This window comes from Callorhinus ursinus, unplaced genomic scaffold (genome assembly GCF_003265705.2).
Source record: "Callorhinus ursinus isolate GAN/ISIS: 27379988/994484 unplaced genomic scaffold, GSC_fseal_2.0 scaffold1, whole genome shotgun sequence".
NCBI lineage: Eukaryota > Metazoa > Chordata > Mammalia > Carnivora > Otariidae > Callorhinus > Callorhinus ursinus.
In genome coordinates, this window is record NW_027397063.1 from 32,033,029 (window position 1) to 32,049,348 (window position 16,320).

Here is a 16,320-nt window from a genome sequence, read left to right on the forward strand (position 1 = left end):
GGTTTTGTACCCTTTACTATCTTCTGCTCAATTTCTAAAGCCCAACCCTCCTTTTGTTCTCTTTTGTTTTTAAAATCTCTATGCCACTTCTGCCACTTTTGTTGCTATGGCTTCTTCCTACTTCCAACTTCTTTCTTCCTACTCTGAATTTTCTCAAGCCTCTAACTCCTGCCTCCTAGGAGAGATTTCACCACCTTTCGTCCTCCGTTTTCTGAACTGAGCTGCTGCTATTTGGTGCTTTCAGGCCTGTGCCCTTAGGGACCCACGGAGGGCCAACATGTAGTCCATCATGTACACTTCCCTAAACTCTTGCATTTGCTAAGCTTTGTAATTTCCCCAGGCTTTTGACTTATCTTTGATAGTCCAGTGATAATCCCAATGTCACTTTTTGGAATGTTTTTATATTTTCTAATGCAAACCCTATTTCCCCAAGTGGTTCATTACTATTCATCTTTCATAAAGATTTCTACCAGCTTAAGATCTTGGGCTTTCTTCCTCTACCATAAGTAGGATGAAATTAATGTTGCTCATACTTTAATGTACCTGGGGATCTTGTTAAAATGCAGATATTGATTCAGTAGTTCTGGAGTGGTGGGGGCCTGAGAGTCTACATTTCTATCATGCTCAGAAGTGATGGCTATGGTGCTTGTCCCTGGAACACAATCTGAGTTAACAGGGGATTAACTTTCTTTGCTGGATTTGAGTTAATTATCCCTCCTGTTGGCATGTGGCTCTGAAGTCCTCCTACCTGGATTTCTGTTTTCACAGTAAGACGAAAACCTGGCCCTTAAGTTTATTCTTAAGTTACTCTTTTCTTCAATGAATTTCTGATCTCCTAAAATCTGAGCTGCTCAAGTAGAAATTTTAAATCTTGTTATTGGCTGACTGTAATTTTTTCTCTACCTTATTCCAAGAGGAAATTTCATTCTTAGAGCCAGATGTTCTGTTTGCTGGCTTCTAAACGTTTGCTTTCTTAGTTTTTGTCTTTTGATAATTTTTCTTTACCTCAAAAAAAGATGACACATTTCTTATATGATGAGCCTACCTTATTATTATTTTTAATTGTTCATTGGTAAGCTTTCCATAGGCTTGTGATTGAATTCATACACTGGGTCTCCAAAACCCATTAATGTAATTAAATTTAGATTCCCAATGATAAAAATAACATGAGAATAAAATTCCTTATGAATGTTGGAAACTAGGATCAGGATCTATATCAAGCCCTCAGGGATGAATCCATCTCAAGTGATAGGCCAAACCATACTTGATTAACGGAATGTGATTAAATAGGGGAAAGAGAGGGAAGGCCTTCCAAATGCTATCCAGTAATGCCCCCTACCCCTATCAGCTTGTAATGGTGGGGACTAGAAAAAATTCCAGATTGTGGGGCATTAGGTGTATGGCCAATCTCATTCTTATTGGTGCTTCTTGAAAGTGCGCCAGGTGTGCCTCCAAGCCCACAGAACAGGAATACTGATATGACTAAGCTATCAATATTAAAAATGGGATGTATGGCTCTCCATGAAAGCATTCCTTCCATTGAGAAAATGAGAGTATGACCCAAACTAAATGCAGCCTGCCCCAATACCCAGAGATTAGAAAGTTTTGTAAAGAGGTGTGGTTGTCTCCCACTGTAGCTTCCTCTTTACTGCCTCGTGGGCCATTGATCTAACAAAGTAAACTTAGAACCTTTTCCCTTCCATCTTGGTTGAGCTTAAAGGAGTCAGAGAGACTTATTTACCCATTAGTAAAACAGCTCTCTTTCTAGATATTCTAGGTAAAGATGAATAAGGAGATTAATGCCAGTTATCATCAGTTAACATGGTTAAGGTAAGACAGCTAAAAAAAAAAAAAAAGATCAGTTTTGTTCTTTCTGTGGTTGAGTTCAGGGTATTCTCCATGAAACTGGAAGTGAAATTGTAAAGAAGGGACCATCCCAGAGAATGTATGGAGTTAAAATATTGTATGGAGATGAAACTACTAAATTAAAAGTAGATGATCAATAGCAGATTAGCTCCAGAAAAAACTCAATCAGTGAAGGAAACAGTTCTCTAAAAATGTATTCTCAATAGTTACATGCAGCCATATCTTATTGGAGTCTTCAATTCTCAGGATAAAGGAAAGTTCCTACAAATGCAGGACTCATGTAAAACAGGATTCTCACAAAGGTAAAAATAAAATCAGGCTGCCAGTGAACTTCTCCACTGTAACAAATACCAGAATAAATAAATAATGTCTATGGAGTTTTTAAGGGAAAAAATATTTTTTAATAATACTGCTGCCAAGCCCTATAGTTTATGAGAGAGGGCAACAGAAAGAAATAGTCCAAATACTAGAAAAACAAAGCAACTATAAGTCTTTTATCAGAAAAAAAAAAGTATGCCAGCTGATTTAAGAAATGGTCAAAACAAAGAATTTACAAATAAGAGTTGTTATAGAATTAAAAAATAGGACTGATGTGAGGGAACAAGTAAAAATTAGTAGACTGTTATTAATATGGCTGTAATGAAAATTCTTTAATGTTGGAAATGATTCTGGGAAAAGAAAATACAAGCACACACATAATGATAAGGAACTAAAATCCCAGATTATGGTATTGATTGGATGGAGATAAGTAAGATAGGGAAGAATCAGGTATATTTTGGGGGCATTTAAGCTGATGTAACCATATAGAGTAGTGCCATTCACTAAGTGAGCAGTGATTATAGGGGGAAGAACAGGATATAGAAAGAAGATAACTTCCATTCTAGACAGAGTTTTAAATATCTTTGGAACATCCAAGTACTAATGCCCAGTGATGGTTAGATTGATGGGTCTGTATTTGTATCTTTCTTGCCTTTTTTGTTTGTTTGTTTTTAACCAAGAACATGTATTACTTTTATAAATCAAGAGAAAAATAGATGTTATAAAGCCTCCCCAGCCCCAATTTAGGGGGGGGGGAGAGACCCTGGAGTAGTCAGCAAAATGCTAACCAATAATCTAAAAGCCTTACTGCTAGAGCTCTGCAGTTGTTTTAGTAAGCCTGCCCTGACCTCAGTGAAAATTCTGTCCTCATCCCTTGGGGTCAGTGTGTAAGTCACAAAGGTCTTTTTTGTTCAGAATAGAAGTAGGTCTTAGTTAAACTTTCTTTCCTGAGATTCTACCCTATTTTTCAATCTGCTTGTCCTTCTTTGGATATTTGGGGGAAGCAGATGGGAAGAGATAGGGGATACAACCTCCCAAACAGGAGGAGGCCCAACACTATTTTATTGTGATAGCATTGTAAAAGAAGAGCAAAAAGAATCAAAAGTAAAAGAACCAGCCACAAGAGAGGAATTTAAGTTGTTATGCCCATCCTATTTCACTGGGGCAAATGTTGATTTTCCCTAATGGAAGTCAGTGGCATTATAACCCAGCATACCTCCCAGATTTTATTTTTAGCTAATATGGTTTAAAAGATTTATTTATTTTATTTGAGGGAGAGAGTGCATGTGTGAGAGAGTGCACATGGGAGAGAGGAACAGAGGGAGAGGGAGAGAGAGAATCTCAAGCAGACTCCCCACTGAACACTGAGTGTGGAGCCCAGTGGTGGGGCTCGATCTCACTACTCGGAGATCATGACCTGAGCTAAAATCAAGAGTTGGACACTTAATTGACTAAGCCACCCAGGTGCCCCTAATATGAAGAACCTACTTTCTACTAAAACCTTCTGGACTGTGTTCCCTTCCTAGACTACTTGCAGTAAGCTGCCCAAAGACTTAATTTGGTAAAATCCTAATCTTGGTATTCAAACCACCTTTGTAGTACTGGTTAAAATGCTTTTAGAGAATATGATAATACCAACTTAATAATATCAAGAAATTTTGAGGAGCAGTTTCAAAATTTGTGTTCACATATTTTTTTCTTCTCTAAAAGAAGTTCTCTCCTCTCTCTGCTTAATTCCATTTTGACTGCATATGATGCCACCCCACTCACCCCGCCACAAGCTTTTCTACTGTTACTGAAACACTAATCCCTCTGTGTTCTGTCTGTGGCTTGATAAGCCTCTCCAACTATGCCGTTAGAGCTCGTGGGCAGAGGCAACTTTCATCCCTGTGTCTCCAGCACTTAGTAGTCTTAGCCCCTAGCATTGGTATGTTTGCCAACGCAAATGAAGGATAAATAAGTTCATAGGCATTTCTTTCTTTAAAAAAAAAAAAAATCCCTCTTAGAGATGTATCATCATTGCTGAACTCTAAAAAACAAGAAACAGGTACATTTTCTGAAATTTACCTCATGGACCACTCGTTACTACTGTACAGTGAGATGGGGGACAGATCAACAAATGCATTCAGGGGATTAAACCACTGAATATTTATTTGTGGATTCTACTTTGGCAGCATGTAGAAAAAAAGAGAAATTGAAGTCTGCTTAATTGTGAAAAAGGTATAAGGGAAGAGATTTCACTGTCTCTGAAAGAAACATGCTTAACAAGTATGCCACATATTTAGCATTGGGAATGAAAAAGACTGATGTTAAAATTAAAATTTCAGATTCTGAAATCATTTTATAAAAATTATATTCCTTAGATAAATTTTGTGTTGAAATGGGTAAAGCTTTGATATTTTTTCACTGTCATTTATATGTCTGAACTTGTTACTACTATTAATAATTCTTGTATATTACCAACTCAGAAATGTTTTCACTTTCTCTTGCTTTTTTTAAAAATCTGAGAAGGAAATATTTTACCTCAACTGTTGAAGTTCTGTGATCACTTTGAAGAAATTTAAGAGCCAGAGTTATTTCAAGCATAATATAATTTATAAACTTGAGACAGTTAAGCTCAAGGGATCAAGACAAGCCTCCAAAAGATAAGGCTGTCAGCATCAATAAGTTGTGTATCTCAGGAAAGGCCAGTATACCCTGACACATGGAACGGCAGTCATCTCAAAAGCAGGTACTAAACATTGTGCATTGATAGTTATTCATACATAGTATCCAACTATAAACAAAGATCTTACATTCTGAGCATCTTACAATTTTGTGTTGTCAGGAGCAGGCATGGAAGTGCCTTCAAAATCAATGATAAGATTAATACTTTGAAAATAGCTCTGACAGCGCATCAGGGTCATTGAGGCATTTATTGATCACTGAAAGATGATTCTATAGTGTCCTAATAACTAGAATTATGAGCATATTAGTGCTTGAAGTAGTTTATGTTTTCCCAGATAATATACTAGATCATAGAAAATTTAGCTGTGAAGCAATGTAAAGGTCATTAAATCCAGTCTAACTTTAATACATGATGAAACCAAGGACATGGAAATTCATTCATTCGTCCATTCAGTAATATTTATTGGAGATTAACTTGCCCAATTTGTAGCAGTGCCAGTACTGTGACCTGTTGTCTTGACTAACTCTGTTGCTCTTTCCGCTGAATCAGATTTTATATTTATTTTTTTGTATGGGAACCTGTACTCAAGTAAATCTTGCACACACCTTAATTCTGTGTCAAGGTCTGTCTTATAGGTTAGAATCATAACAATAGCATTTCACTGTTGGCCATGTTATTTCCTTACCAAATTAAAGATGTTACTGGTAGGGTTGTGCTTTCATTAGCATGGCAATCACCGATTCTGAAATTTGGTTATGCTCTCAGTTGAAAGTTTTGCTGGACTTCTGATTGGCTTCCCCTTCAGATAAGACTCCAATTGCTAATTTAAGTAACATTTACATTTACTACTTAAGATTTTTAAAATGTATAAAAATGTAGTCATGTTTATTAAACAGGGAACAATTACTTATATTTAAATAGCCATTTTTTCTAAAGTCCCCAAATGAGGCATCTTAAATAGCTCACTAAGTACATGATACTAGTTATTTTTAAAAATCAAATTTATGTAATTAATAGGCATTCATGGATTTTTATAATTTTGAGATAATTGTTTAATCCAATAATCCCTTATTTTACAGATCAGAAAATTAAGCTCCGATGGAGTTGAGGTTTATAGAAGTAGGACAAGGGCCTAAGTCTTACCTTCAACCAGTATTACACTTAATCTATTCTATGAATTGATATAATCATGTGTTTGCAGTAATGTAGATAAAAAAAATTTCTTTAAACCTATTTTTTTTAAGTTTTATTTAAGTAATCTCTAGACCCAAGAGAGGCTTGAACTCATGACCTTGAGACCAAGGGTTACATGCTCTTCCAACTGAGCCAGCCATGAGCCCCTAAAGAAATGTTTTATTTATACTGCTATCTTAATAAAATGCTTTGTGATCTCACATTTTGAGGCCTTCCAAAGACTTATTGGGGGAGAGAGGAAGAAGAAATTAATGTGGTTATCTAAATGATAGCAGATGAAGGCCTACACTAGAGTGTAAACAGTAGAAATAACACATCAAATAATAAAGAAAGTTGATGTAAATTGGGATCAATAGAAGACGGTGAGTTTTATATTTGATTCCAAACCCAGTGTAAAAACAAGTAATACCTAAAACCAGGAATCTCTAGACTTCTGATAGGACAACCATCCAGGTGTTAAAAAAATATGTGCATATCAGTACACGTATATTTGTTATTTATGTACATGTACTAATATTATATACATTATAAAACATAAAAAATATTTTAAAAAGATAAAAGTAAAATGTTTTAACAGTGGAAGAACTAGTGACAGCAATGTGACTGAGTATGTTTTATTTTGAAAAATTTTAACACTTGGTCATATAGTAATTCATAGTCTGATTTTAGGTTCAGTTTACTTGGATACTTGGTTTTAATAGCTGTCATAGGTGAAAAAGACACCTTTGGTAGATCCAAATGAAAAATCTTCTAAACTGTGATACTTAGTTTTAAATTCCTTCCACCAAATTTAGAGTTGTTGAAATCTGACTACTAAATTTCTATTGTTACTGAAAGCAATGTTTTCTTGATACTAACCATTTTTAACATATGAATTGAAAACCTATTAAAATGCTGCAGTTGAAAGGTTTTTCAATAAAAATATTCTAATTTAATTTTTTTAAGGGCACCGATAACAAACATTATAGCTGACATGCTGATTTTTGGCAACAGCAAACATGTAAAAATGCAGACACTTCCAAACATTCATTTTAAATCATTTTCTCCATAAGAACTTTCTTTTGAAAAGCAGTAACCTTTTCACTGTTATACCGTCTTCCCTGTATGGACAAACTCAGGATGCTTATTTTTTTTAAAAACATTAGGTAAATATTCCTTAGGAACTTGCCACAGAAAAGAACGGCAAATCTGTGATGTTGTCTTTTTCTAAAAGAAAACTATGTAACATCTTTATATTTTACAACTTTTTGAAATGCTTTGCCATAAGATACCCAATGAGAAAGTGTGATAAATAAAAGATATGATCATATCTTATTTCAAAGTATTGTTAAGAAGATTTTGTGTATTTTAGAAGCTCTGAAAGTCAGTGACCAGACTGAAGACCTTTTAAAAATATTTTTAATTTGATTTGCTATAATAGCTTGTTTTATGAATGAATTTGACATGGTGTTCTATAATTTTACTGTGGAACTTGCATTTCATTCAAAATAAGGCGGACACTTCATAGTGCTTCCGATTACATGGATTTCCATAAAACCATATTTTAATTAAAAAGTTAATTACTGAGAATTTATCTTCTCTGGTATACCTTTCCTTTCTTGGCTCTGTTTGAAGCTTTTAATTACCTAAGAAGTAAGATGTCAACCCTTAATACAAGGCCTTCTCTTACATGATAAATACCAGAAGAGTAGACTGGTACTCATTTTCAGTACTGCAGGAGAAGGAATTAAGTTTATTATGGACTGAGGTAGCTAGTAGAGGTTTCTCAGGGAAAAGTAGGACTATGAAAAGATAGGAAAGGATTTAGAATGGTTTATGGGAAGGTTTAGATAGGTTTATACGAAGTTGAAGGAGAAAGAAAGTAATGATGAGAAAAGCATAAGCAAGACAGTACATGATGAATCTAAGAGACATGGAAGAGATGAGGTTGGAGGAAAGGATTCCTGTACAATAGGTGAATGAGTTAGGAAGGTACATCCAGAGGTCCTTAAATATGAAATTGGGGCATTAAGAATTTTATGCTATTAAAAAAAAAAGATGGGGCGCCTGGGTGGCTCAGTTGTTAGCATCTGCCTTTGGCTCAGGTCATGGTCCCAGGGTCCTGGGATCGAGCCCCACATTGGGCTCCCTGCTCAGGGGGAAGCTTGCTTCTCCCTCTCCCACTCCCCCTGCTTGTGTTCCCTCTCTCGCTTTGTCTCTCTCTGTCAAATAAATAAATAAAATCTTAAAAAATAAAATTTCATTCTATAAGCTGTCAAAGAAGTATATAGAATGGCCAGAAAACTGGTCTGCAGTTTTGCAGACATGTTATAGGTGCCAGTTCTAAAGAGGCAACAGGTTCAGGGAAGAAAATTCTTCTGAACAAAATATTAAGCCCATACCACAATAGATTCTGAAAGAAGAGTGAGGGAAGGAGTTGTGTTTTCTCTCTACCTTTGGCAAAAACACAAGGTTGAATGGAAATTTCTGAGGGGATTATGTTAAGCACAGTGTGGTGGGTATCAACTATAGTAGACATGACTTAATTAAAGATTAAGTTAATATATAGGTCCAGGTTTTTAATTAAGTAAACATTCTAAAAAATATATAATATGCATATATAGGAAAGATAAGTTGTGAATTCTACAGTGGTTTAAGTGCTTCCTTTTTCACTTTCAAGTCTTTTAAATTGCATATCATCCATAAGAGTGGGGAGCCAAAAGATATTTACAGACAGACTTGGTCTCTTTCATCCCATGTCTTTTTAAATAGACCAAAATGAAATCTTCATTTCATCTCTAATTCCTGTCCAGAGCTATTTCCCATAAAAGTGGTCTCCAAAATATGGTGCACTTGATTGAAGAAGTGCACATACACACACACAAGAAAACTCTACCTTATAATCTTTATCTTAGAAAAATGAACTTAAGGTAATTGACTAATTTTTAATAGAAGGGTTGATAGGAGTACAAGTATATAATTTCTAGTATTAGCATTTATGAAAGTACACTTTAAATATAGAAGGTACAATTAAAAAGTATGCCAAAGTTGACTGTGGGGTGGGGGTTATTAAATATACAGTTTATCAGGGCTTTCCTCTAGAAATTTTGATTTAGTATGTTTGAATTGGTGCCTGGGAATCTGTTTTTTAACAAGACCTCCAAGTATTTCTTACTTTTCAGCTATATTTAGGAAATTAGCAATAGACCTATTGCACCATATCTTGACTTAGGCCTAAGTCCAGTTATAGGTCCCACAATGCTAATGGCTGTATGATTGGTACCTTACCTACTGTAAGACAGCTAGAAAGATGGGTTATCCAAGAGCTCAGAAGCAAAACTAAAGCTCACCAGTGATTCAGGGGCTAGCAACCAGCTTACCTTATCTCTTGTGCTTTTATTGGACCAAAAGCCAGTTTACAGTAGTTGAATTTTAGAGGTAGCAGTATGTGTGTCTAGAGTAATTTAGAAGTTTGTTTACCTTTAGGTTTGAAATTGATGATTGTTTTAAGTCATAAATTGTTACCACAGATTGTTACTATGTTCCATGTGTTTAAAACATATTGTGGCCGATCAAAAACTTTATACGTTATTTTTATGAATGCTATAACATGCTGACACATGGAAATATAGAAATTAATTTTATGCTAAGGCATTTGGGTATGCTAAGATAAACTTATTTATCCAAATTGTTAAAAATACTAGAAGAAATACTAAGTGCTTACTATGTGCCAGGCACTGTACTAAGCACTTTTCAATACTGTATATTTAAACCTCACAACAATCCTGTGAAATAGGTGTTTTTAGTATCTATTCTGCAGATGAGTTAACTGAAGGAGCACAGAGAGGTTAAGTAACTTGCCCATTACTTATATAGTTTTTGTTTGTTTGTTTGCTTGCTTGCTCATTTTAATTTGGGAATACTCTTTTAGAAGATATTATTTTCATGTTACGACTTAATGATCCTTTGACTTCTTTGACTAAATGATTCTTTATCTTAAAACCTGATACTTCTACTGCCTTGTTCTCTTACAAACCAAATAAAACCTCTTTTTATGTAGTTTAACAAGGAATAAAAAGTGGCATATCAATAACCACTTTTAACATTCAAATGATGAAAGAACATGGCATATAAAAGCAAAGTGTTTATTGACACTTGGAATATGTAGCCTGATGATTTATGTCATAAGTAAGATTTGTAATGTATTGTTTTATACTGAAGCTTTGCTTTGCAACTGTTACTGTGTTTTTAATGTCTGAGGGATTTTTTGAGCACATTAAGAAATTTTGGCTATTGTTTGTGTTTTAATTGATGTGCAGTTTATTCAAATTTTTAAGATTGCCAATTTCAATATCTAATTTTTTTCTTAAGACTGTAAGCTCAGTGTATGCATTTAAAAAAATATATCTAGTCATACTCTTCACTAGGCCTTCAGTTAATCTTTTAAAATTATTGAATTAAATTCCTGGAATCATTTTCAAAACAACAACCAAGGTGTATAATGAATTAAAAAAAGCATAATCAAACAATTAAATTTTATAAATCTAAATCTAATAAATAATATTTTTAAATTCAGCCGGCCAAGTTCTCCTAAATATTAAGATTTGTTTACAAACAACTTGTTACATAATTCATATTATTATCATGAGTCTAATATAACAGATTCTCTAAAAAACATTTCAAACATCTTTAAAAAAAATCCCTGAAAATGCCTAGACAAATTATCAGTTAATGCCCAACTTATCAGTACATCTTTATCTTAAAACGAATGCAAAGTTTTCGTATTATAGGTTGGATTCATTCCTTCAGTCTGCCATTTCTTCATCCCAAGACTACAAATCTGCTAACACAATAAAATGCAATAGAATTTCCATCTTCCAGCCTTCCAGCATAACCTAAGAGTATACACTTGGGATCAGAGCAAGGGACCTGTGTCTGTCTGCCAACCCCAGTCTGTATTGCACAGGAACCCCTCTACCTCCTTTTTATAGTCAGGCTCTTGCTTGCCATTGTTAACAGAAGTTTTATGAGCCCTCAAATAAATTTAACTCAACATTTAAGTTTTACATTTTTGCAACCTGGTTCTTTTCCTAGAAATGATGCATCTGTAAGTTTTTCCCATAGGTTTTGCAACCTGGTTCTTTTCCTAGAAATGATGCATCCCTTAAGTTTTTCCCTTGGGTTACACTTCATCCCTATTATAATTGGATTTTCTAAGTCCAATTATGTAAAAACTCTGTAACCTTTGGCATTAAAGCCTATTTGTGTACTGATGGGGTTTTGACACCCTACTTAGGTTACTGTAGCAACCCTTTCTCTTTTATAATTTAATAGCTGCCTCATTGACCACCAGTCATTTTATTGACAAGGATGATCAAGTTTAGTTTTTAACCCCTTTAAATTCACAAAGCCAAAATGATTTTTCTCTCCTAGGAATGCCAGAATCACCTCCGCAGATATGGAAATGTGAATCTGGAACTGGTGACTCGAATCATTAGAGATGGTGGCCCATGGGAAGATCCAGTGTTGCAAGCTGTTCTTAAAGCCCAGCCAGCATCTCAGGAGATAGGTACTTCAGGAGACTCAAAATCAAAACCAACATTTGTGAGAAGCAAGCGCAATTTCATTTCTAATTAGAGCAGTAATAGTGATTTTTCTTTATCTTTTAATACTGAATAAGAGTAATGTATTTTCACATGAAGTGTGTTTAAATTGTTATACTAACCTGGCCCAAGAATGACTTTTGACACCAGACTAGGTACATTTATTTCCAGTAATTTCCCATTTATTCTAATGGGAATTCAGAGTGTTAACACTTTTACTATCCAGACGTTACTGACAGAGTTTGTTTTCGCCACTTGTTATGTTTTAAAAATCTATTTAAGTAGGAACAAACACCCTTAAAAAAAATGCCCTGCTTAAGCACATGGAATCTCCCTTATACAGGAAACTCTGTGAGGGCTGGAACTCTGCCAGTTTTTATCACCACTACTGCATATCCTATACCCAGCCCAGTGCCTAGGTCAGAGTAGGTCCTCAATATAAGTATTTGTTAACTGAATGAATGACCACATGATGAATGTGTTAAATGAATGAGTGACTAGTTGAATGAATAAGTAAATTTCAATTCCAAATACTCTGGAGCAGTATTTCCCAAACTTCATCCATTAATAGATACTCCCCTTAATGCCCTGTGTACTTCTTTGACATTACTTCCTCTTCAACCTAGATCCACAGTGTTTCCTGTGGGCCAAAATTTCCTTTTGAGGCAAAAGGCTCTGTCAATTACTTCTAGTTAATTCTTTTAAAAAATATTTGCCCTATTATTCCTGAGCCCCAGAACATTTTGGATCATTAAACTTAGAATGTAAACTCAGCAGTAGTATAGGCAAAAAAGTATGGAAAACGTTTGAAAGCATGGAGAGCCCGTGAAGTGCAATTATAAGATGGCCAGAGGGAAAAGACAAGACTTCCTAGCCTTGGAACCATTCAGACCGTGGTCTGGTGAGGATACTTCATACCATGTATTATGTTGATCAGGTTAGGATCTTTCCATTTGTCTCATGTTAAGGGTTGCGGGTGGGCTTTGAGTACAGCTGAGTGGAGAAGGGGCTATGCTTCTCCAGCTTAAGAGTAAGCCAACCCCAGATACAAATGTGGAGGACTGTGACAGAGATGTGAGAGAAGATGAAGAAATAGAGAAGACCAGGAGAAGTAGTGCAAAGTGGTAGGATGAGAAGGCTACGGAATATATCACAGTGGTTTAGTGGTAAACACCCAGGGGATACAAAGGAGACTGGAAGTTGATGTGAGGGTTTCAGGAAAGAATAAAAACTGAAGAGGGAGGAAGTTGGAACTGAAGAGAAAGAGTTGGATCATTGAGGAAAAGTAAAGAGTCCATATAGGGAAGGCAAGGGTGACAAACTGAAGAAAACTGTGAGGAGACTGGGGAATGTGGCCAGAGCAGACAGGAGCGAGACAAAGAGTTTCAAAAGGAGTGAGAACAGAGGAGTAGAAAGTTTGGACTTTTAGGGGAGCTTTGAAGCTTCTCTGACTAGGAGCTAGAACAAATCTGTTGTTGGTTGGTGTGAGGGCTGATGGCATCTCTCTCTCTCTCTCTTTCTCTAGTCCTTATGTACATACTCCTTTCATATTCCACTAGCATACCTCACTTTGGGAAAAGCTGCTCTAGAGTCTGATTAATATGGATGACGCTCCTCTAGTTGGTGACTTTTAGGGTAAAGACCTGTCTGAAGTTTATCTTTGCATTAACTATACAAATCACTGTCTGCTTATCATATACAGTAAAACAGAACTGCAGGGCAAATGTTGAAGCCCAAATAAAACATCACTCGTAGGCATTTTAGGAGCTACTGATTAAACATACACAACTAATGAAAACACTTTGGATTTGAAATATGGGTCCCTGTTCGTGTTCTACCACTTATTCTTTGTCCTTGGGCAAGTCATTTGACCTCTCTGAGACTCAGTTTCGTGATCTGTGAAAGAAGTACTATGATACCTGTCATAGGTTGTTGTTAGGTCTAAATAAACTTATGTAGATAAAAGGTATTTATATATTTTTAAATTGTGTAAAAACAAGTATTAGTAATTATGATTAGTGACACATGAGCATATATTAATAAGCAGTCCTATTTGGCACTACTTTCAACTTAATTTTTTGTTAAAAAGTAATAAAATATATTATGTTTTCATTAATTCAAATTACTTTTCTCTATAATCTAAATCAATGTGGTTTTAATGACAAATTAGGAGTCAGCCTTTTAATCCTATAGTAATGAAAAGATTGGACAGTAAAAAAAAATAAAGTACATAGAAATTCCAGACCCCATGTTATCTGAAACATTTTACCATATTAGTGAACTGGAAAGAGAATATTTCATTTTATTTTCTTTTTAAATTATTTTTCACTTTTTAGACTGAAAAGAAGTCAATAGTTCTTGAGCACTGTTTTGGTGTTGCTCTTATTTCCATTTTTCCAATCATATAACTGAATATTCTTTGACAAATATACTCCTACTAAGGGAAATGCTATTTAATAACTACTTAATCTCCTTAGGTGTACCACATGTTTAGTGGTAAAGTTTCAAACAACTTTGAGAATCTTTTCTTAAGAGTAATAAGAATCTGTTTTCTTTTTAATGTAGTGAACAAATATTTAAGTTCTGAAAATCCACTGTTCTTTGAACTGCGTGCCAGATACCTAATTGCTTGTGAACGCATACCTGAAGCAATGGCTCTTATTAAATCTTGTATAAATCACCCAGAAATCAGCAAAGACTTGTACTTCCATCAAGCACTCTTCACATGTCTGTTTATGTCACCTGTAGAAGATCAGCTATTCCAGGAGGTATTGTTTGAGATTATGTTTGCCTATTACTATTTTAACCCTACCAAAAATAAAAAAAGTTGCCCATTCTTGTTAAAGTCCTTTTACTGTAACACCAAAAGTTTTAAGATTACATTATCTAGATGTGTTCTCATTGGCACCATTCTTTAAGCTCCTGTTCAATTAGACAATCTGATACTAACAAATGATGAAATTAACAAAACATTCATCAATAGCATTATTCATCTTGAGTTTCTTGTGACAGATAAGAGGTTAAATAAAACTGAGAAGCATTTTAAATAAAAATTTCAATTAATTATTTAGCACTTTTTAAAATACATTTTTATAAAGTATTTTGCCTTTTAAATAAAATACTAAGAAATTAAATGCTCATGTTTGTTATTTTGCTTTTTTTTTAAGATGAAAGAATTAATCTTTTCCTAATAGGACCTATTTATCTACAAGGTGTGGACATTAATGAGATTAAAAGTAGTCATAAAACTGTAGGTTTTATATAGTGAAACTATGGAAATATTTCTGTATAATTCATCATTGTCTTTGTAGAAGAAAACCAGAAATCTAATTTTTTTCCTGAATGTTAACTACACATTTAATGCAATTAGCTTTTTAGGTATTTTTAATGATATGGACTGATTTTTCTTTTCCTTTTATAGCATTTATTGAAAACTGATTGTAAGAGTGGAATTGATATCATCTGTAACACTGAAAAAGAAGGCAAGACTATGTTAGCCCTACAACTCTGTGAATCCTTTCTTATTCCACAGCTCCAGAATGGAGATATGTACTGTATCTGGTAAGTGTTCTCAATACAGAAACTGATAAGATGGGGAACAGAAGGAGAATTGGTCAGCAGAGTCTGGACTTTGTTTTTCAAAAAGTTATGTGAAAATGTTAAGTCACTTTTTAAAAATTTATTGTGCAAGAAACAACAGTAAGTTGTAAGATATAAAAAAAAGTCAATAACCATTTACCAGTAATTGACAGTGTAAATGTTTAAAGTATGTATTATAATGAAACAATTGTATTTTAAATTAAATGTGGAGTGTTAGTTTTTTAAGACTTTATTTTTTAGAGCCGTTTTAAGTTTACAGCAAGATTGAGAGGGAAGTACAGACATTTCCTATTATATCCCCATCCCCATACATGCATAGCTTCCCCCATTATCAGCAGTACTCAAAACAAAACAAAAAACATTACTCAACAGAACGGTAATTTTTTTTTTTTTTTAAACCAAGGATGAACCTAAGTGGTATATCATAACCACCCAAAGTCCATAGTTTATCTTAGGGTTCACCATTGGTGTTATATAATCTATGGGTTTGGATAAATGTATAATGGAATACATCATTGTAATATCATACAGAGTATTTTCACTACCCCTAAAGTCCTCTGTGCTCCACCTATTCAATTCTCTCTCTTTTTTTTAAGTTTTTATTTATTTATTTGACAGAGAGAGACACAGCGAGAGAGGGAACACAAGCAGGGGGAGTGAGAGAGAGAGAAGCAGGCTTCCCGCTGAGCGGGGAGCCCGATGCGGGACTTGATCCCAGGACCCTGGGATCACGACCTGAGCCGAAGGCAGACGCTTAAGAACTGAGCCGCCCAGGCGCCCTTCCACCTATTCAATTCTTATCTCCCTATCCTCTCCCTCACCTCTGGAAACTACTGACCTTTTTACTATTGTCATTGTTTTGCCTTTTCCACAGTATCATCTAGTTGGAATTATACAGTGTATAGCCTTTTCAGATTAGCTTTTTTCACTTAGTAATATGCATTTAAGGTTCCACCATGTCTTTTTGTAGCTTGATAGCTCATTTCTTTTTAGTGTTGAATAATATTCCATTGTCTGGATGTACCAGTTTATTTATACATTCAACTACCGAAGGACATCTTGGTTGCTTCCAAGTTTTGGCAACTATGAATA

The 16,320-nt window shown here is 34.8% G+C and overlaps 1 protein-coding gene across 5 annotated transcripts in view; it reads left to right on the top strand.

Annotated features, from left to right (window-relative positions):
• Positions 1-16,320, top strand: part of ZNF654 (zinc finger protein 654) — an 83,317-nt gene that overhangs the window by 49,433 nt on the left and 17,564 nt on the right. The window contains exons 4-6 of one of the 5 annotated variants that reach the window (XM_073892164.1): positions 11,459-11,636; positions 14,194-14,396; positions 15,050-15,189. In XM_073892164.1, coding sequence (XP_073748265.1) covers positions 11,459-11,636; positions 14,194-14,396; positions 15,050-15,189 — 521 coding nt within the window. Of the gene's footprint in view, positions 1-11,458; positions 11,637-11,696; positions 12,566-14,193; positions 14,397-15,049; positions 15,190-16,320 lie in introns of those variants that run through there. The other 4 variants (XM_025872995.2, XM_073892184.1, XM_073892179.1 and 1 more) reach the window with 4 other exon arrangements.